The sequence below is a fragment of the Rhinolophus ferrumequinum genome, chromosome 16, assembly GCF_004115265.2.
Source record: "Rhinolophus ferrumequinum isolate MPI-CBG mRhiFer1 chromosome 16, mRhiFer1_v1.p, whole genome shotgun sequence".
Classification (NCBI taxonomy): Eukaryota; Metazoa; Chordata; class Mammalia; order Chiroptera; family Rhinolophidae; genus Rhinolophus; species Rhinolophus ferrumequinum.
This window is the reverse complement of record NC_046299.1, coordinates 4,984,033-5,007,063: the sequence shown is the minus strand read 5'-3', so window position 1 is coordinate 5,007,063 and position 23,031 is coordinate 4,984,033. Positions and strand designations below refer to the sequence as shown.

At 44.5% G+C, this 23,031-nt stretch overlaps 1 protein-coding gene across 1 annotated transcript in view; it reads right to left on the bottom strand.

Annotated features, from left to right (window-relative positions):
• Positions 1-23,031, bottom strand: part of ADAM12 (ADAM metallopeptidase domain 12) — a 323,861-nt gene that overhangs the window by 215,226 nt on the left and 85,604 nt on the right. The window contains exon 3 of the mRNA XM_033131268.1: positions 21,887-21,960. Within this exon, the coding sequence (XP_032987159.1) occupies positions 21,887-21,960 (74 nt within the window). The remainder of the gene's footprint in view (positions 1-21,886; positions 21,961-23,031) is intronic.

Sequence of the window (23,031 nt, the reverse complement as noted above, 5' to 3'; positions counted from 1 at the left end):
GTTGTCTTTACCTATTTCATTCCCAGATCCACCCACTGAGTACAGTTATTATCCCCAGTTTACCATTTGGGGAAACTGAGGCATGGAACAAGTAAGTGATGTGCCTGAGGCCACACCGCTTGTGTTTCTCCTATGGGTTGCCTCCTCTCGGCGAAACTTCCTATCCTCTCTCTCCAGTTAGCAGTTCTGGAAGACAGTTTTTATCCTGTAATCCATTTCCCCTCCTAAAATCTAGCCACTCAAGGTTAACAGAGACAAACACTGTACTCTCCCCTGCCTCTAGACCACAAAGAGGGTGCTCTAGCTGGGGGTTGGTGGGGGCGCGTGTTTAGGTCTGCGAGGGGAAACGCAGGCCTTATGAGTTTGTACAAGTGCTTTGCAAAGCCAATACCAACATGTAGCCCTTGCCTACGACATAATTTAAACTGCAGGCGCTCTGAATGTTTCCATGGCTGGATTTGCTTTCTTCCTCTTGAATTCAGCGAGCACTTTGGTATGCGCCCAGGACAAACAGACCCGCTGCCTTGACTGGTCATTACTGGAGCACACATCATGGTCCTCTATCCAACTGTGAATTTCTCCAGTTTTCTGGGTCTTGGTGTCTCCTCAGCTTAGCACAGGGACACACATGGTAGACCACCAATGAACGACTAGAAGAACTAGAAAGGGAAAGAATGAATGAGCAAAAATCTTGTGTGTGGTCAGATTCCACCTTCCACTAGGGCAGGGGCTCCAACCCATCCGGGCCGACCAGGAAAGCCGGAACTCATGCATACGGATCGCAGGCTCTTCAGGCTCTTGGATGAAGTTTATTCCTCCAGCATAATCCCAGGCTCTTTAAACAGGGACTCAAGGACCCAGTAACCCTAACAAACATCACTTACGAACTGACACTCACTGGGGCCCACCTTTACTTAAATAAACTAACATTCAGGAGATAAGATTTGAGAAAAAACAGCTTTAAGAGAAGCCACAGGGGTTGACTCAGACTGACACTTGTTCACGTGTTTACTGGGAGCTCTGTGTGTGTGTGTGAGTGTGTGTGAGTGTGTGTGTATGTGTCTGTGTGTGTCTGTGTTAGGTGAGATCATCAAGCATTCAATAATGAGAATTTTTAGAAAGGTAATATCCTGACCTGGCCTTGCTTTTATTGTATCTTCTGTTCTTCCCTGATGTTTAGAAAGAATTTTCAATCCATCTGGACTCTTACATTTAAACAGCACTTTTCTGATGATTTTTTTTTTTGGGGGGGTGGTTTGGGGTAGGGACTGAAAACAATTAATTCCAATGAGGGAGAAAATTCTTGGGATTTTAAAGTCATCATGAGTTTTCTTTTTTTTTTTTTTTAACTAACTGTCATTTTTATTGAGATCATTGTAGAATCACAAGCTGTTGTCCATAATCCAGAGTGATCCTCTATACATCGTGCCCAGTTTCCCCCCCAACAGTAACATTTTGCAAAACAAGTATGACAACACTGCAATCAGGATGTTGGCTCAGGTGCAATCCACTGATCTTATTCAGGTTCCCCATTTTAATGGCACTCATTTGTGTGCATGTATACCATTAGCTTTTTATTTGGAATAGCTTACACTATCGATCTGCTATCAATCATTCCAATTTATAATTGTTAACACACCACCGTTGATTTTTCAGCCCTTACAGCGTGGCAGGCGCGGAGCCAGGAGCCTTACATACACGAGGAAAATGAATCCCCATGGCATTCTTGCCTCCTTCCTCTGGTAACAGAAACTCTGCCTCCCCCGCTGGCCAAAGTTCCAGCCTTGTTCTCCCTTCAGCCAACAGGAGAGAGGTGACCTAATGAACCTGTCAGATGCTCTCTCTCTTTCTCTGGAATATGACCCTGACAGGATGACACAAGGATTGTCCACATCAGACCCGGACGAGCCCGCCCACTGGTTCTTCTGACAAGACCCGAATGGCCCTAAGCCCTGGCCGAAGAGCTTCCAGTTCTGCCTGCAGACCCCCTTTCTGTGTAAGTCAGCGCAGTCTGTTTCTGCTGCCTGCAATCCAACCTGTCAGTCGGTGGGTGCTACGATCATGACGCCCTTTAGTTGAGGAAGCAGACCCCAAGAAGGTGGGGAGCTTGTCCCCGGTCCCACGGCTACAGTGGCAGAGCAACGACCCAGCAGCTGGCCTGTTTGCACAGCCCATGCTTTGGCCACTAAGCTGACTGCCTCCTACTGCTTGTTGCAATAGACAGAGAAAGCATTCGCCGTTCCATGGTCCCTTCTTTGGGACAGCTCTGGATGGTAAGTTCATCCATGTTCTCAAGCCACAAATGAACACTCTGATACAGCAGTTTCTCATGGCCGGACATGCCTGTTTAAGACTGTGATTCCTATTTCTGACGCCGTTAGAGAATTACTACTCCAAACTATTAATTCATTTACACTCCCCGATTCAAAGTATCCTTTCAAACCTACGCTCCCCTGAACCTCTCCTCTCCCCCCAGGGTCCAGCACAGGAAATGTTGTTTTACCATTCTTGATATTTACTGCAAATGTTTTTAAAAATGAGACAGAGAGAGAGAGAGAGAGAGAAGGGGGGGAATGCATGCATTTCACGTTTGAGTCACCACGATGCATTTCTTAGGCATGAGCTTGTGCTTTTACAACTGCTCTTCATCACAGGGTTTTCATCTGCTCGCCAACGTGTCATCCGTCCTAATGACTCATGAGGAGGACTCATTCCTTTCGGCATGATTTATGCTGGCTTATCATTTCCTTGTTCTCCAGGGGGGAGCTGCTCTACGCGAGAGCTCAGCCCGGAAGGAGTAACCACCAACCAGCCGACGCTCTGTGTGAAGGCAGCCAGCTAATGGTGCTGTGCCCAATGGCCTGTTATCTAGTTTAGGAAGATGAGGAGACATCTGCTCACTGTTGTATGATGGGGACGGGACAGGGTGGGAACTCTGAGTCCTCTGATAGCTCTTGGACTCAGTTTCCCTTAGAACATCTTTAGGTGAAGGACGGTAGGCTCTTCTCTTCACCCACTCAAGGGCTCTGTTGGGCAAGGGGGCTGGCATACGTCGTGAACAAGCCTTGGTTCCTGCGTGGTCTGAGTGTGCAGGGGCTTCGGGAGAAAAATCTCACTCATGAGTGAGGCAGGTCCTGAGCCTTCCCCATTTTTCTCCGCGGCAGGTCCCCCTCCCCGCCCCCATCCCTGGAGGTGAACAATTACACAGCACAGAAGGCTGCTGAGGGCCCGAGTCCAGATGGGTAAGGTGCAGCTCCACTCAGCTGGCCCCGTGGTTACTTCTCCAAAGCTGCCTGGGTCCCTCCGCTGCCCTTCCCCACGCCTCTGCTGGGCAACACCATTCCCGTGGGAAACCCCAGAGGCATGCCGGGTGCAGCCATCGGAACATGAAGAGCTAGGGTCCTGCAGGCTGCCTGCCTGGGCCAGGGTCCGGGCTCTCCCACTCATCCGCTGTGTGACCAGGCGTGGGTCACCTGGTATCGCTGTGTGTTTCCACACATGTGCAACAGGGTTAGGAACAGCATGCACCTCCCAGGGGTGATGGAAGGAACAGGGAAGACGACGTAGGTAAAGACGCTTCGCATGGATTCCGTGCTCCCTCCACGGTAGCTACTTCCATTACCGTGAATGTCCAGGGCTAAGTTGCCATCCCCACAGCCACTGACCATGCAACCAGCAGTCCCCACTCCTGAGAGTGGCTGGCGAGCTCCTTCTCGAGCTGGGCACTCAGCCCCTTCCCAGGGGACACTCCCCTCATAGTCCTGTTATCCAGCGTCAGTCTCACACGCAGCCCCTGCCCCAGGCCTCACAGACCTGCGGTCATTCCTCCCCCCACGGGGTTTCAATGGGAGTCACCATCTTCCTGGGGCAGACGGCCCCTGGATGCTCTGCAGTCACGTCCCCAGGCCTCCTCGGAGCTGCCTGGCACTCTGCCATCTCCGCGGAGCTGTCCTTTCCTTGTGGGCGTCTCCTCACATGTTCAGAAACTGTCTCTATACAGTAGGCCTGAAAAATGTCCCAGCTGGGTAAAGCTGTCATTAGACAGAATCCCCTCCCGGAGGCACACAGGACACCCATTCTAGCCGGACTCGCCCTGGTTTCTGGCCCAGGTGGCACTGTGTGGGGGGCAGCCCCCTGAGCACTGTCCTCCTGCCACCAGAAGTGGGCATCTTTTCGGACAGTTTTTGGCTGTTCCTTTTCTGAGCTCATCTGAAAGTTTCTCTTGCAACATTTCACTCGGTGGGGCTCCCAGCTGGGGGTCCCCGCTCAGAGCAGCCTGGCTGGCTGGCTGTCACCAACATCATGACAGGGAGGGCTTTCTTCTCATCTCCCCCTTTGTTACACTCAACAAAGGTTCGTGAGGGCTAACAACCAAACAGACTCAGGCTCTGACTTCCTAGGGAAGTAAGACATTGTTCGTTTTTATCCCAGGAAGTAACCTTAGGCTGCTGATAACTTCACGTTGCGTCCTGGGTCAAGTTTGCATCTGCATTCAGTCCCTGCTTCCCTCCCGGCTCCAACCCCTCTAATCACACACCCCCTCCCTCCAGACGCAGAACCTTCATGGAGGGAAGATTGGGAAGGTCCACTAAAGCTCTTTAAACATTGACAAAGGTGTTGAGGCTTCCAGGAAAACTCACTGAAATCCCAGCACAAAACGGTTATCTATGGCATGGCAGTTTGTACCCATGAACTGCCACACGGCTTCCCCGGAGACTCCCCCACGATCAGAGGGGGATCATCCTCTTCCCTGCTCTGAATCCCCAACACGGCACCTGGTGCTGTAAGGGCTGTGTCCAGAAGCAAGTGAGTGACAGACTGAAGAGGGGATGACAGCTAACCACCCAGACACAACCCTGTCTTCCCAAAACTTACATCCCAGTAGATGTTCTCACCTCCATCTACTTCCGCTTTGGGAAGTCTACAAATCTAGGAGTCGACTTCATTTATCTCGACAGTAGCTCAGAGATTATACTAAATTAAAACAAGAGTAACTGGAGAAAAATTTCATCTGAGTCCCGGTTGGGGGGTGGGGGTGGGGGGTTGAAAGTGATGGTGGTTAGGTGAAGTAGGAGGAGCTACAGGGGACAAGACGGTGGATTTTTCCAGAAATCTCCTTCAGATTATTATCAAGACTACAAAGGCTGGTTCCTTAAGTACCACTCCAGCATGTTTATTCCTAACAAGTACTGTTCCTGGGGCTTTGAAGTGGGAATAACAGTAACAACAATGAGAATAAAGGGACTTCTGTGGCTTTGCAACTTTGTGCGTTTTGTTGAGCACTCAGCCATCATCCCTGGCGGCCCGGAACCCCCACCATCCACTTCTGCATCCCTGCCCAAGGCCCACAGCCCCCCTCACCTCTTCCATGAACAGCTGTGCCTCCTGCATTTGTGCTGCCAGGCTGGACTGCCTTTCACTTGACAGCAACCGCCTAACCCAAATGTGTCTGCAAAATACAATGACACCCAACAGTTGCCCTCTAGGGACAGAGCAGGAAGGGATGATGGAAGACAATGACGTCCTAAAGCTAAGATACCTGTGATGCTCACTCCAGTCTTGGCACAAAAAAACACCTGAACAAATTATGCTGGAACATCACACCAACTCCAGTTCTGGGATGAAAATATTCCATTGGCATCGAGATGGTCTTTTCACTGCTTAGAGAAAGCAGGAGCTGCACTGATTTTAGCAAAGTAACTCTTTCTGATCCAAATAACACTTGGAACAAAAAAGATCTTCTCTGTCACATGAGAATCTAGTATTTTCGCCAACTTCGTCAGGTTCACAGAAGGGGTAATGTATTCCTATGCCGTATTTAAAAAACAAAACAAAACATTTCATCGACTCTTTAAGTAAAACTCAATGCTCAATAGTAAAAGAAAAAATGGGGAAATATTACCTGTCATGGTAATCACATAAGAATTACATCACATATAAAATACTTACAACCGCTTCATGAAATAACGTTCATCCATCAACCGTAGAGATGGCAGGGAAATATAACTGTCCTCATTTTATAGAGGTAAGAACAAAGATGAAGATAAAAATATGTAAATGCCAAGGTTAGAATAAAAAAGAAGCAGTTCTTCAATGGACTCAGAAAAAACAGCTGAGCAAATGATGCCAGGCACTTATAAGCAGGTGATTTTTTTAACCAGAAGTTACGGATTGTTGGACAAAGTGTGGTGTCCTTATGAGTACCTGCCTGGGGACAGCTAAGAAGCTAGGTACCTGTCGCATTTGCCAAAGAGTCAGGCAATCCCAAAGAGAAGATGGTCTCTCATTATCCACCAAAACGATCTTGGAAGAAAAGATACCAAAAGGATCTTTGACCATTATATATCTTAGGTTTAAATAGGTTTAAATATCTTAGGTTTAAATACATATATTAGGTTTAAATAGATATATACACAGTGTAGAAACAGTCCATTGTCTACTTAAAATATTTAATTTGTTAATTTGTTAATTCAATTACATATTTTAAATGTACTGATCCAAATAACACTTGGAACAAAGAAGATATTTACATTTAAATGTAAATATTTTAAATGTACGTTAATTCATTAATATTGCTTTTCCCTATTCTCAGATCTCACAAAACACTTTCATCTGAAATCTCTGTAAATCATTAGAGTCTTTCCGAGTCACCTAACAGTTTCCTAGACCTAATTCCTCACGTGCATCTGAATAGTTTGGGATTCAGTAATTTCCCCCTAATTACTTCTTGACTCCTCCACGTCGTTACTCAGTCTCCACGGCTTCCATGCTCAACGAATCCCCTCTTACATTAACTGCGGTCTTGTCTCAATGCGCCTCTGACACTTGCCCTTGACACCCTCCGTCCCATTCTCTGCACAGCAGAGTGTCATTTTTCAAACACAGAAAGCATCCTGTCGCTGCCCTCCTTCCAGCTTCCAATGGCTCCCCATGGAGTTCAGGAGAGAGTCTGAAACCTATCAAAGGCTTGCTGGGGTCTGGTCTTCATCAGCCTCTCGGCTGGCTGTTGGCCCACTTGCCAAGCCCCTGTCCAGGTCCTCTGCCAGCCTCCCTGCCCCAAGCTGCTGCCTCACCTGGGCTTAAGACTCTTCCCATCTTTTCACTTGGTTGATTCTCACAGGTGACTGTGCCCCTAGCCTGCCAGCCTTTCCTGGCCAATAAAAGACACCTTCCCTCTTCTCCTTACTAGCTCTCAATGTTTATAACAGTCATTACTTGTGGCCTAATCTCTTTGACCTCTGCCCCACTAGCCTGCAAGTTTTCTGGGGTCAAGGCTGCTTTGCCTTTGTGCCCTGCTGTACCCCGGTGTTTGCACAATGCTTGTGTCTAGTCGGAGGTCAAGGACGTTGCGTTAACAGCACCAGCTCACAGGTAAGGCTCTCTGCCTTGGGCTCTGGGCTAAATCCTTCCCTGGATCATTGATTTAATCCTTAAAACAACAGGATAATCTTGCTAATCCCCATTTTACAAACACCAACTGGGGTTTAGAGAGGTCAGTTCCTAAAGTCACACAGCAGAGCCCGCGCGCTTCATCGAGATTATTGGGTTCGCAGACCACGGCTTCCAATTTGTCTCGTAAAATAAATAATCCTCTTGGGTAGCCAAGCACATGTGACACAGAAGAAAAACACTTAAAAAAAAAAAAAAGCTTGAAGAAGATCTAAGGAGACAAACCAAGCTCTGTAAAGTGGAATAATAAGTTTATAAAATGAGCTGTAGTCCTTGTCGCTCCAAAAACTCTCTTTTCAACATTTTTGTAACGTTTGTTTACTGAAAGAGGAATCGCATGCTTTCCTTAGTAACAAAAACAGCAAGTCATATTTTTTTATTGTTGTTCACTTAAAAGTTGTCAGGCACGTGGACTGGTCTGGGTAGCGAAGTATTTTCTATTTTTACGGGAAAGCTCAGTTCTAACACTTGATACCCAGAAGTCAGTTTGACATCCTAGTTTCTTCTGTTCTCTATTACAATGGCCCGGAGCCATCATTCATCACTGTCCACACATGGGTTAGGGAGGGGAGTGCCCCTTCTCTAAGCTCCGAGGGAATAAAGTCACCCTCTGAGAATTCAACCAGTCCAATGGCCCAGCTGGCTGATCTCTGCTTCTAGAAAAAGTTTCGAAACACTCGTAGTGTGGCTTGGGAGGCCAAATGGCTAATACTGAAATTTTTATAAAAAAGAAAACTGAGTGAAACAGAGTTGGCCTGTTCATGGCGGTAGGAAGCGGTGAACCCCCCACAGTGAGGAGTCTGTTAAGAAAGCAGAAATAAGGGAAAAGAACATTTACTCTGCAGGTTAGACTAGTCAAGTCGATGAAACATGGAGGCGTCTGGTATCCACTGCAGTCCCCTGTAAAGAGTGGGCTGTCCCCCAGGTCTGAAGCTGGACATCTGGGAAGCTTGGCTGAAATCGAGGGCCAGCTGAGTCCGATGGGGTGGTAACTGTGGCCAAAGGAGGGACTTGTGACTAGAAGAGGGTGCTTTGAACGGACTCTAGAAGTGGAACGTCTCATGAAATAGGAAAAAAAAAAAAAAAAAAAAAAAGGAGGGTTTATCCAATACAATTGCAGAAAGACACCAAATGTGGCGGCCATCAAGGTTCTGCGCCAGAGAAGAGGAAGCTGTTGCGGGAGTTTCCTGGGCCCCTTGCTCTGCACTAAATTAAGTAAAGCTAATTTATTGGGCATTATGATAGGCCAGGCACTGGGCAAATACTCTACTAGAATCACATAATTTAACCCCAATTCTTGGAGGTATTATTCCCATTTTATAGGTGAGAAAACTGAGGCTTAGAGAAGTTAAGTGTTTGATCAGCATCCCACAGAGAGTAAGTAGCGTGGAACTTCTGAGTCAGATCTTCTCACTCCACGGCCAGTGGCCTAGCTCCCTGACTATTTCCTCCACATGCCTCTGGATGGATCACCCTCGCCCTGCATTCTGGTCCTGATCATGGATGTAGCTGGCCAGGGCTGCTGGGCAATTTCCGTTTAGACGTCAGTCACACGGGAGTTCAGTCATTCTCATTCATACCTCCTGAGTTCTGTCAAGAATAACTTCTGGATGTGCAAAGCTGGCATGATCTCCCCGAGGTGCAGCTCTGTCTTTGAGGTCAGCTGCCACTCCAGGTGACCAGATGACACCTCGGTCCCACTGTCTACAATGGCACCAGCAGTTCTGCCGTACATGTGACCCAGCTACCAAGCAGTCTGCGCTCTGCTCTCCAGACCTGTTCTGAGGAAACAGGACAGGTTACGGGGAGCAAGCGCTCTGAGGTGCCTGCTGATCATCTGATCTCACAGGCAAACCTGGATGCACATTTGAATTCGAAAAGTTCATCTCTGTTCCTGCCTGTGATTCCCATAAATCAGAAATGGTCAGTGTTTACAGCAGAGTCCAAAGGGAGAGCTGTTGGGACAGCTCCAAACAGTTCAAAGAAGTTCTATATGGGAACCAAGAAAACTGCATCTGAGGACAGAAGATTGGAGGAACTAATAGGCCGCTTTTCATCTGGTTCTCATTTAGAAAAATTGAACTACTGGGGAAAAGAGTAAGAATAAAGAACTGGAAGCGAAAAAATAATCTGTAAAGGCAAGCAGATCCTTTGTCCTGAAAATGTAGAGGTTGATACATTCTACCCTTTCCTTACCACCAGTTCATTGTTCAGACAACTTGTCAGGCCGTGACGAAGGCAACGTGGGAAGCTGACAGAGGATGCGTGATTATGGCCCCAGGACCCAAGAGAAGAGCTGCCATTCAAAACCAGAGACCAGCGGTCTGAAGACAGATGGGGTTTGCTCTGGCAATACCACAGTAATGACATTTGCCTATATTATGCCACCTCAAAGGCTTCATGACAGAAACAGACCATTCATAGATTACACCAGGAAATACCGTGTTTTCCCAAAAATAAGACCTAGCTGGATAATCAGCTCTAATACTGATTGGAGCAAAAGTTCATATAAGACCCAGTCTTATTTTACTATAAGACTGGGTATAATATAATATAATATAATATAATATAATATAATATAATATAATATAAATAATATAATAATATAACACCACGTTTTATATTAATTTTTGCTCTAAAAGACGCATTAGAGCTGATTGTCTGGCTAGGTCTTATTTTCGGGGAAACACGGTATATAGTATGCGCAGTATGTAATACATACATAATTATATGTTTATGTAGATGCACACGCACATACACACACATACACATACATACATAGACATATACACATACACATGAGCTGGTAAGTTTAAAGCTTTTAAGAGTATACTTAGAAAAAGGCAAAGATTATTCAATTATTTGGAGAAGAAGGCAAGGCAAAGATTAGGAGAGGAAGAGCAGTATATTTTTTATCTAATTTCCCCATTACATTAATCACAAATCTTAATTTAGCAATACCCCATAGTGAGTATTTGCTTTACATCAACTCGTACAAGCCGATCCCTTACTGTTCTATAAAACTGGCAGTGAAGTATTACAAAGCACAGGAACCCTGTGTACCCAACCCCCACACAATGTCTAAAACATAGTTTATTGAATGGATGAATGAATGAACAAACATAAATGAATGAACAGAATGTGGGATATGGAGAGTATCAAGTACTGTAGTGCCAAAATATGAAACATAAAAATGGTAAAACACATGTTAAATTAAAAGTCCTTTTCTCCATTGGTAAAAAAGGATTGACAATTGTTTTTAATATTCAACATATAAATGTAAAGAACTGAAAGGCAGATCTTACATTCTAAAGAGCCCTAATTTCTGTGTCTAAGTCAAAAACCTATAGATTATTTTCAAGTCATAGGTCAACTTTGCACCACTGTTGAATTTTTTTGAAAAGTCACTGGAAGGTATTGCCTGAACTAATGCATTTTTTCCCAAACATAGCACATTGGCTACTGGTCCAACCTAATAAAATGATCCATTGCGCTCTATAAGGACTGATATTTACATCACATTATATATTATATAACACATTAGGATATGTGAGCACGTTTATGTATGTCCGCGTCAATATATAAATTTAATTACAAATACATTCTGAGAAATTCCAATCTTTATATAATATTTGGGTTTGCTTTCCCTATGTCCAGTTATAAGAATTCCATGGGAATGAGTACAGAAAAAAAAAGATGTCAATTCGTCAAAATATTTCACCAATTCTTGTCTCTGGCAACAACACGTGATCATCACTTTCCTTAAACTCAGGCCAGTGACAGCTGCCCTGCACATCAGTCAGGATTTCTATCCGACGAGGTCAGAAGGAAGAAGAAAACAAATGTGTTCAAAAGGAGCAGTAGAATCACTCCTTGGGGACAAAAAAGAATTGTATGAGGTTGTGCCATCAAAAACGGTGTTTCATTTTTGTGGCCTATAGTGAACAGATAACAGAACATGAAAAATGAACACTAAAATCAACCCTCGTGTACCCATCCCTTGGTTTAAGAAATAGAACACTAGCCTCCTGAACGGGCGGGCGCTCGGTGCCTTTCTTCTATCACCGTATTTGTTTTTAAGGAGATTAACTTTAAGGAGATTAAAGTTTCAATCATTATCAGGTGCCATGAAGGCCTCCACCTTCTATCAAGTGCCATGGACACCTCAGGCCAAGGGATTGCTTCCTCCCTTGGGAACTTCCCAGGAGGTCTCCATCCCACAGCGTGAGTATTTCACGTTGCCTCACCCTGTTGGCCATGAGCTCCCCCTGAGCACACCCCTCACCCCACAAGATACATAATCTCACATGGTCAAATCCCCCAACAGAACGAACCGCTCTGGGCACAAACGTGTGCCTGCAATTCTTTGGTCCCCAGGAAACAGAGCTCAGTGCCACATGGAAGGAGCTACTCACTTAGGGTTTCCTCGTTCACCAAAACATAACTAAATAAGAAACCCGGGCTCTCACAGGAATTGTTTCATTGGCCTTGATGTTTAAATACAGTATCCTCTAATGTGATTCCTCGTCTAGTATCATAAGTACAATTTCTGCCAGTGTGATCAGGCCAGAAATCCCTCTGGGTGAAGGAGTCCATGTTCTAATTCAGGAAGTTACTGAGGCCACAGATCTCAGAGGGGAAAATGTGTCCCTTAAAACCATCCAATCCAGGCCCCAAGCTGATTAAGGCATTCTCATCTTCAGATTACAAATGAGAGAAGGGAGGACCAAAGAGGCTAATTATTTTGCCTAAACTCACACAACTTACAAACGCCAAAGATTTCTTGTTTCCTCCTCCTTGATTCAATCCTTCTCCCCTATGCCTACATCTCCCCTAAATTTCCTTTGCTCTTCAAAAAACCACAAAAAAGTAAAGCAGTGACAGGTATACCTCCTACTTCCCCAAATGGTGATCAAAATAATTTCCATCACTATGGACTAGAATTGCTGCTCTAAAAACAGAGTAAAATGCAGAAAATTAGTTTGTTTGAGGTGGGGGAAGGCATAATCTATACATCTGGAGAAAGTCAATTAATTTTGTGTCTTGTTAGCAACCTTGAATCTTCTCTGGGATATGATATGGCATAAACCAATTAACTAATTAATAATATATTGCCATCTACAACAATGATTATATGTAGGTTCCCAGATGCAAAAATTATGACAGGAAAAGCATCAGTTTTGAATCAATAATTTTCTAAACAAAAGAGATTTCCGCAATGTCTATACAGGTAATTTATGGTCCAATGTAAAAACAGACTTTTGGATGAAGAAGTGTGTAAAGACTATAAGAAGTACTGTAATCAACTAGCACCACCCTATTTGGCAAGCTAATAAATTCTATCCACAATTTAAACGTATTTATTAAATTGTAAGGATAATGCTTTCAGCAAGTTTTTAACATGATTATATATTTTTTCTCATTTAACCATTTAATTCTTTACTTTGTGAAACTTGCACATAAAAGCTGTATCTCACAACGCCCCAGGGGACTTCTGTGGCATTGAGATTTGTCAGTTGGGTGTAGTTCAGCGCCTAACAGCATGGAGGGAATCTCCATGGGAGCCTATTAGATTTTCAAAGAAAACCAAGAAATCGACCAACAAAATCTCTTCTAGGTCAGTGGAAACTTAAGAGGTGGCCTTAAAAATGTTGGGAAAAAATACTCTCTCTATAAATAAATCATCTTCCAAAATAATTCTCATGCTGTGGGGGTTGGTCTTATACCATCTTCTATCTGCCCACATGTTTTTAATAAGGAAGAAAATCATAAAAAAGTAAAGAAACTCTTGTTCTCCACTTATGTCAAACCTACTTCACCCTACAGTAGAACTCAGCAGCACACTGAGAGGAAAGAAGTGATTATTTCACAGCATTTTCAGGTCTATTGCCTCTGTCACGTGTTCTCAGGTGCACCTGAACACGTGTAGTTAGCTTCTGCATCCTTTCAGGCCATGAGTCTTTCAGGAAATTCCTGCCATTTTCCTTCAGTCTTACTAAATCTGTTTGTCAGTGAAACAGATGCTTTAATTTGCCACTGTCACTGGCATGGAAGTAGCCCTCAAAGAGACAGGTGATGTCGGGACGCCAATCTAACATTACAAAAAGAGACGAGCAGAGGTCACAGAACTGATGTAATGTAAAAGGAGGACACAGCATCATACATGGCGTAATCCTACCGAAAAGTCAGACCCTGAATCCACTCAAGGCTGGAGACCTCACTACTGGTTAACAGAAGACTCGGGGGCCAGACGAACAGGCTAGATGACACCACAAGGATGAAATCAGCACACTTGACAATGTGGAACATTCTACTGGGCGAGCCACTTGGTTTCATTTGCAAGGATTGCAAGAGTTCAGAAGCAAGAATTAAAAAGAGGGAGCGTGAACCTATATATTATAAGAGACTAAGATGGAGCAATCGCATGCAATGTGAGGACCGTATTTATATCCTGAGTCAAATAACCCAACGGCCAAACGTGTTCCAAGCTCTCTGGGGAGTTAGTTTTGTTGTTCCCCGTGAGCAGTGAGATGTCTTCGTGTGTCACACAAACGGAAGTGTCGTAGCCCTTCTGTTGAGGACACAGAAACTAGAGAAAGTCAAGCCGAGACTTGCCACAAGCACACCAGCCTCAGCATCTGCACCCGTGTGGCCACCTCTGGTCATACTGCAAGGAAGAGGACAGTGAAGTGACACCCACAAGGAGAGCACTGGCTCTCCTCTTGGCTACTAGAGATCACCTGGAAATGACCAAGACAACTGTTGTTATCATTTGGGATGCAGTGTTCTGAAGAGGAACCCTGAGGACACGGCAGGGTTTTCATCAGAAAATCATAAACCCGCAGCATGAGAAGTAAAAGGTTGCAAGTGATGTCATTAAACTTGGAAATCCACTTCCACGTCAGATGTCCTTTTTAGATCCTTCTAACTTTAAAGAAGTCCACTCAAGGACGCCACACACTCACATTGGATCCCGGAGGGCACCACTTTGAAAAGGTTGCTCTTAACCGGTTTAGGCGTTTTCAACTTAAGTCAGGATGGGGAACAAATCAACTCTAAAAATGGTGTTCTGACATTTTCCAGTGTCTGTATAACTTCAAAGACTGAAAGGAGGAGAAATGCTGAGGGAATTGAGCTCTTATTCAGGAAGCAAAATCTCGTCCAATTAGAAAGATCTGCAATGTTAAGGCTGAGAGATTTTCACTTAAATTGGAAGGCATTTGCTCTAAATGGCTGCAGTCAGTCTGTGTAAGTTCGTGTCCGTTCCCTGAGTCTACAGTCATGTTTAGAGAGTTTTCTGCTGTGCTTTCCTCCTTTCATCAAAGTGCAGAGGTGGCCCTTTGGTACCACCTGATTCCCTAAGGTAGGGGAGGGAGCTTATCATGCTGTGGGAACGTGGGAACGAGGGCGACCTGAAGAGGAGTGGTGACTCTTAGAGTTAAGAACAGTTGCCCGGGCAACGCATCAGCTGAGACAGAAACCCCAAACTGGAAGGATCTGGCATTTCCCTGCCTTACCAGCACGGTTCGAAAGAAGCCCCTGACATGATGAAAATGAGCTATAGCTGTTAGTGCTTTCTGAGCACTGGGACAGTGGCTACTGTGATTGAGGAACCAAAGCTTTAATTTTATTTTCTTTAAATTGAAATAACTTCATGAGGCCAGTGGGCCTTGAATTAAAGTATAAATATAACTCCTTGGGGAATGTGTTAAAAATACAGACCACCAGGCCCCATAGCTGGGGATTCTGGTTCAATAGAAAGAAGTGGGGCTGGGTACCTGACTCTTTAATAAGCTCCCCAGGTTGGTCCCAGGCTGGTGGTCCCAAAACAATGATCCAGACCTGAAGGAGGGCAAGAGTCTCTGTGCTCCTGGTGACGGGGTACTGCATGGAGACAGCTAATAGGAAGGACGGGGAATAGGCTGGGGAGTGAGCCCGGAAGCCACAGGCTCACCCCACTCGGATCCCAGAAATTACACGGAGCACTGATGTTGCCTTGGGTTGTGACAACTATTCAGATACTCTGAGGGACATAGTCATGGCCTCACCAGGTCCCACCCACCACAGGCTGTGCTCTCCAGCTCACAGCCCCCAGCCACTGCTCTACTAGGTCAGCCCCAAACATCCATGGGTCCCACAGAAAGGCCACGTGCAGTTCCACGTGCTAGCCCTCCACAAGTCATCTCCACACGGGGTTCCGGCAGGCCCAAATGTCCTCCCTCTTCCAAGACTCTGAGGGCTACAGCCACTATGAGCCATGGCTCTGTGTCCCTGACCACTGCTCAAAGGGCACGTTCTTGGCCGTTTCCTGGGGTCTTCTGTTCTGATCAAAGGCATGGCTGCTCTAGCATTTCATGCATCAGCATTACCCTGGACACACCTTCCTTTCCTTTACCCCACACATTCAATTGCTCATGGATTTCTGTCCATTCTCTCTCCTGAACGTTTCTCAACTACTTACTCCTTTCTACAGATTCTCCCTTGTTTGGAGCCATCATCAGCCCTTCCTGTGCAACAGCGATAAATAGCCTCTTAACCACATCCACTCTTTACCTCCTCCAATCAAGTCTTCACATATAGCCAAAATGGCCTTTAAAAAATGGAATTTTATCATGTCATTGCCCTGCTTGCAGGCCTTGCTTCCATGGGGGACCACTGTTCTTAAGAAACAATGCAAAGTATTTATCACAGAGCACCGGATTCTACATGGACCGGGCTTCCACTTCTTTCCCCATCTCCCTCTTGCTCACAAGCACACTGACCTTCTTGGTTTCTGAAATGATGCAGAGCTCCTTCTCCCTCCCTCTGGACCTTTATGGACGCTCTTCCTTCTCTCTGGAACTGTCCACCCTCTGCCTCCCTGTACCTGACTCACCCTACGTGTGCACAGATCAAATGCTGCTCCATAGCTGGAGCAGCTTCCTTACCTGGTCCAGGCTGAGCCTCATCCATGACTTCTTAGCTCTTAGCATCACCGTCACTCCCCATTGCTTTGTGATGACTGGTTAGTGTTGGGCTCCTTGGGTCTCCAAGGGGACAAGGACTTGTCTTGCTTATTACTCTATCTCCAGAGCCAAACATAATATTAAATAAATGTCTGTGACTCAGGGACTCAGTAAATAAAGAAATGATTTCATTGATTTACTATTAATTTTGTATTCATCATTTGAATTAATGAGGACTCTGAAAAAGATGTGTGAGGGAAGCTGAGAGATAAAAACCATGAAACTAGATAGTAAAGTTTCTGAGATATGGCCCCACCCTCATTAGTTTAGTCACTAGTCAGAACCACCAGGCAAATTAGCACTGGAGGTTCTAATAGGCAGGCCAGGCTTCTTCTCCGAGAGTAGAGATGAAAAGCAATAGCACTCTATGCACAGAGATTTAAAACTTCTAGTTCTCGAGGATGTCAAGATGTGAAACTAGGGCCCTACAACACCAGGAATCCAAAGGATTATCATTCAAATCCTTTCCAGCCCGTGTCAGAATTAAGATGTTTGGCTAGCATCAATATATACAGGTAAAGATTAGGTGTAATCTGGTCTCCATGAATTTAGGAAGTTTGAGACAGGCTATAGGTACGGTGAAGCCATGGGTGTAATTGGGTGAAACAGCCCACACTGCTGGATCCACAGAAATATGTCACCAAATCATTCAATCCTGATCAGCAAAAACAACTTGAGCTCTAATCTTTTGGCAGTGACTATACAGGCTTTGATTCCAGTTTGCAGACGAGGAAGCAAAGAGACTATAAGCAGCTTGTTTACTGAGTCATAATTTATTGTTGTTGGAAGAAAAGCTGAGTTTCAAAGCCTGGTTTCCTGACTCCGAACCATGTGTCTTTTCCAGAAGCTTTCTCCCTGAGCAGTTCGTTTCTCACACCACCCAAAACAGACTTTTCACCTCCTGGTGACTCACTTCTGACTGGGTCCAGGCTGCCCACCTTCCATTACCCACTCTTTGATCAGTGCTTCTTGAGTGCCTGCTGCCAGCCAGGCCTTGTGGAAGGAAGAGGAAGGGGGTGGAAGAGGAAGTTAAGACCTTGCCCCTGACCTTACGGACATCTGTGGATGGTGGGAGAGATGAGGAAAGTCCAACAGTGGAAACAAACACAGTGGCAGACAGCTCTTGAACATCATGCTTGGAGGAGCACAGGGGCCAGGGCTCTGGATGTGGCCTGACCAGGGTCCCTGCCCGGCAGAATCACTCGGTCTAGGACCTGCCGTGGCACCCGTGCACTGTACACAGGTGGCAGCCACCTTTCAGCAACCACAGCAGCCCAGGGACTCAGATTGGGTTTGCAGGACTCATTCACAAAAACTACTAGGAAATTTCCTTCTGAACTTACTGTGTTGGTCACTATTTTGTTGTTAACCCAGGCATAGGCCTGGACATTCATCCCCATTAAATCTCATCCTGTCAGGGTGGGCCCATTGATCCGAACTGCTGACGTCCCCATAATCCAGATTCCGCCAATGCAGAGCAGAGCTACAGTTTTCCTCCTCCAGCCCTGCACGGCCAAGACAGGTGATCACTGCACCTTTACACCTTCACAGAGATGGCCGACAGAATGGGGGGCCGGGCTGAGGCCGTGCACACAGCCTCAGAGTTTGGGGCAATGTGAACAGTGGGTTAGTACCCTCTGGGTAGTTACCCAGCCAGCTACGAATCCACCAATGCTATCTCCATGCTGCATTTCTCCATCCTGCATTCTGAGAGATGTCGTGAAATATTTATGTCCACATGTGACACATTTCAAATGCCCTCTCAGCTACTGGTCTAGAGTGAACACTATTTACAACTGCCCCTAAAGAGATGTTCTAGCATTATTCCAGACGGACATAAAGTCAAGGCCAAAGTTCAAGTGGGCCGTGGATTTCATTCCGTCAGCGATGGCACAGGGCTGGAAAACAGAAAGCTCGGTGGGCTCAAGAGATGGGAGGAGTGCAAACTACTGCCATCACTTTTAATTATCCTCAACTGGGGAAACGCACGTGTAGGCTGGGCAGCCTGTGCAATAAAGCATTTTGATCAAAGAGGCAGTTGCACAGAGCACCTGTTGGAGGGCTGGCCCGAGAGTCCACAGGGACCCAGCCGAGTTACGGAAGTTATAAAGCAGGTCCCTGCAGCTCCAGGGCAGACAGCAACACTGAAAAACGCTTCTCTGGGGAAGCCTTGAGTTTCTTTAAACATTCGATTATGGCTCTACAGACGCAGATTTGAAGTGAGTAACATCCGATCTTTGCACAAATTAGGGATGCCAGAAGGCAAATAAAATAGACTCCCTGAAGCAACTGCTTAATTCAAATTCAGCTCTCCTTCACGAAGAGCTGGTTTACAAGAAGAGTTTTTGAGTCGGGTCACTTAGGCGACTCTCTTTGAGCATTAGCTTCAGATTATGCCTTTTATATAAGGCAGTAAAGCTACCTCACGACGTTCTCACTTGTGATTTCTAAGCAGGTTTTTCATTAAAACAGATTTCCGGATATTTAAAGACCCAGTATTCAATGGGTAGAGCTTTTTAGCCCTTTGCAAGTTGCTGGAGGCCTCTCTAAAACCCAGCATTTCCTCTTTATGAGTAATAAATACTTCGACATTCTTCTTTTCAACCATTTTTAAGTTGTTTTTGCAGCAGCTTTTTTTCCTTTCAATATGAAAAGTTCTCCTCATTTTAATAGCAATATTTTCTTGTTGTAAAACATGAAGACAATAAGAAAGTGAATGTCTTCCATATTCTTAACATTCAGCACACACGCACACGTGTATAATTTAAAAATTAGACCTGAATGCCATGTAAATTATTATTCAACATGTTGTTTACACTGATAATATCATGAATGTTTTGATACCAATAAAGAGGTCCACCATCATCCTTAATTGCTGTGTAGTCCTCTGTTTCATAGCTGAGCCATAATTGACTTAATCTCCTATGGATGTACTCGTAAGTAAAAACAATCTGCTGTGATGTTGCTTGAACAAGGACTGCCTCCCAGCCTGGGGGCACCAGCTTACCTTCTGATTGGTCAGGCTGTCTACCGCGCTGGTTGTTAAATACTAAAATGACTCTTACTTGCACTTTCATCTTTGGCTGCTGTAGCTTCCTTTGGATAAATTCTCTAATTGGATGTGTTGAGCCAAAGGCTATTCAAATTAAAAATTCTATTTTATACCAGATAATTGATTACTATTTGTGTCTGACAGCATTAACTGCTAGTAGCCTACAAGCATTTCATTCTACTTATAAAACTAGAGATTTTTTTGGTATTCATTCTCTCAAAGATGAAGTCTGTACAAAACAGACACGTCACCTTTCTCCAAGAAATTGGTATGCTGAATTATTTGGGGGAATGCTTTATTAAGAATGGTATTGGCATACTGTACTTATGAAAACGTTATTTTTATCAGAATGAAATCTCTACAATTGGTATAAGTAGTAGAATTAAAATAAAGCTATAGAATGTGACATTAAACATATTAAACACTCTCCACATATTTTCTAAAACATAAGTTGACGGTACGGCTTGGAAGAGAGAAATGAATCAAGAAGAGTTTTATGCTTTTGACATTTCTACCTTTGAGGTTTTTTTGTGAAAGGCCCAAAATTGGAAGTGAGAAAATTAAGGCACCTTTTAAAATGATTTTTTAATACAAATTAGTCACTGTCTACCTGCATTAGACGATCTGCGTGAATGAAAGGAAAGGTAAACCATTTTCAGAGGGAAACAAGGCTATTAAGCCATTTTATAGACTCAAAGAACTACATGGCCTCTAAGAAATGCATTTTTACATGAGGAAGGGTGTCCATCACAAAGCTAAAGGAAGTAGTAGGACAGAAATCAAATTGCAGGATATCAACTAGTACCACACAAGATGCAAATCTTACTCATAAGAAAAAATCTGTAAGAACATCCACCAAAATATTAGCCAGGACTGTGTTTGGTCGTAGGAACACTTTTTTTTCTTTTGGTCTCTTTATTATTTTTTTCTTGCAGCACGTTTTGTAGTAAAAACAAATGACTTAAGGTTTTACTAAGCCTGTTTCTGTTACTCTGCTTGCAGTTGTAACACAATCTGAAAGTTCAGGATCGATCCTACTCGAGCTATTTACCATATTCCTCCAACAGCCTAAAACAGGAAAGACACTTTCCAAATCCAACTGCCCATCCCAAAACCCCATCGAGGAAACGCACCGCCTTATTTTCTTTTGACCTTTCAGAGAATACTTAGTTTTGCCCACAGATGTATTTTCCAAACCACATACAAACAGCAACGTACAAAAATTAAAATGTCCAATGTCCCACAATATTCTTATGTGGAAAAAAACCCCATGAAAATATTTATACAAGCAACATACAGGTTTCTGTTCAGCTTCCTGATTATCCAAGATGTATGCCTGAATCCCTATTTTAATATCAAGTCACTAGGGAAGTTAAAAACACATTTACTGCTTACAAAAGCTCAATGGTGACGGGTAAACATGTAAGGATACCGAGAGGCAGATTTTTGTGACTAGCTATCTCTGGCAGAACTCATCACAGTGAGGCTATCATTTCAGGAGAAAAAAAAAAAAGAAGACGAAGAAAGAAAAAAAAACAGAAACAAACAAAAAAAGAAGCCTCCGTCCTTCACTGGTAGGTGAGGAATGGAACCAGTAGTTTTAGAGGAGAGAATGAAGCAGGACTTGAGAACTTGATTTATAGCTTTCGATGCAGGTTGCTTAAAGGAGAGCTCAGCTCTTTGCTGGTACTAATCAAACAGAATCGTGAGGGGTCCTTTAGATCTGAGGAAGCCATGGGGATAGACATACAGTGTAAAGGATGACAAAAATATGAATTGTTCTTACTTATGCCCTGAAGCAGACAAGTCTTTTACTGGGAAGGCACACAAACTATGTAACATTATCCACGTACTCCAGAAACAAATATAATGCCATTTTCTGGAAATGTATATAACCTTGCAAAGAAAGGGCCAAAGTTTTAAATAAAAAGATAAATACTTTATACCATTGGAGACAAACCCAGAAAGATAAAATAAACTCTCGGTATTTCTCAGGGAGAAAAGCATTTCTATTTGTTTGAAGCTGTTTCTCCTTGTATAACCCAGGAATTGGCAAAAGTCAACCAATTACGGAACACAGTTATTATATTTGAACAGAAGAGAGGATGCTTAAATGCTGTCCTTCAAAAAGTCGGGCTCTGAAGAGAAGAATATCAGAACTCTGAGAAAAACCTGCTGAGTTATGAAGTTCTTTTTTTGAGTGATGAAATTTTTTATTTTTCCATTGGATCACTGTTTGAAGTGAATTCCAATCTGCATTACAAATCCACGTACTTAGTTCTGTTTCTCGAAATGCCAGCATAAATCACACAGCACTTTTCAGCCCACACTGTCTTAACTTTCTCCTATCGTGCAATAAACAAGAATTAACGTGACTTACTCGTTTCTTTCCAGATTTATGGTCAGTTCTTTGCTTTCCAGTTGTATTCGAAAATTCAACACTTCTGGATGATTCTGAAAGATAAACAAGAAAAGTCAGTCAAAAAAAATTCCCCTTTGACTTGCCAGTATCTGAATCTGCTCTACAGGCATATTTAGTGGCAGGAGAGAAAAAGGCTTTTTCTCTTGGGGACCAGCCTCAGACCCCAAGAACAGGACAAGTCTGGAAAATGCAGCAGCCTCCTGGATGGCGCGGGCATGGCCGGGACTCCTGACCTTTGCTCTTTCTTCCTCTGGCCGTACACCTGCAGAACCCTTCTTGACTCTACCCCCACTTTCCCATATCAACTCCTTCCTCAGTTTCCCTGTCTCAGTAAATAGCACCTTCCTGTCCCCAACTGTTCATGCCAGAAATGTGAGGTCCTCCTTGAAGAAGCCTCCTTCTCCCTCACCAGCTCCATCTAGTCCATGAAAAGGCCCCGTTGAGATGCCCTCCAAACTACAACTCTCACTGTCCAGGTCACATGTGAGCACCTGGCTCCAGCTCACACCTTAGTCATCTCTCACCTGGATTGTTGCAAATCCCTTCTAACCTGGGCCCCTCCAGATCAACCTTCGCTTTCCCCCTAATCATTCTCCAATGGCAGTGGAGGGATATCTTTAAAAACACCACCTCATCAACCCACCTCTGTTTATAATGAGCCTGTACTGGCATTCCACTGGATGAGAAGATGCCAAGTCTTTATTGTGCCCTTGTCTCTCTCCACACCCACACGGCTGTTCTCCTTGCTCCACCTGCTTCTAGCCACACTGGCCTTGCCAGCTCCTCAACCACACCGGACTGCCCTGCAGCTCTGAGGCTTTGCACATGCCGTTCCCTCTACTTGCAGTGCTTTCCCCGCAACTCTTCTATTCAGCATCAGCTTTAATGTCCAGATTCAAAGAAGCCTTACCTCACTGCCCAGTCTAATTGTAGCCCCCTCCCTCCCCAGGTGTTCTTTCTTCCAGTTTCCTGTGCTTTTCCTCCTTATAAGGAAGAACTTCCTTTGTACTTGTAATAATTCACTATGTTCATTAGTGGGTCCACTTGTTTATTATGTCCATGGAGGTGCCAGATGAATAATAGAAGCTCAATTAATATTTGGT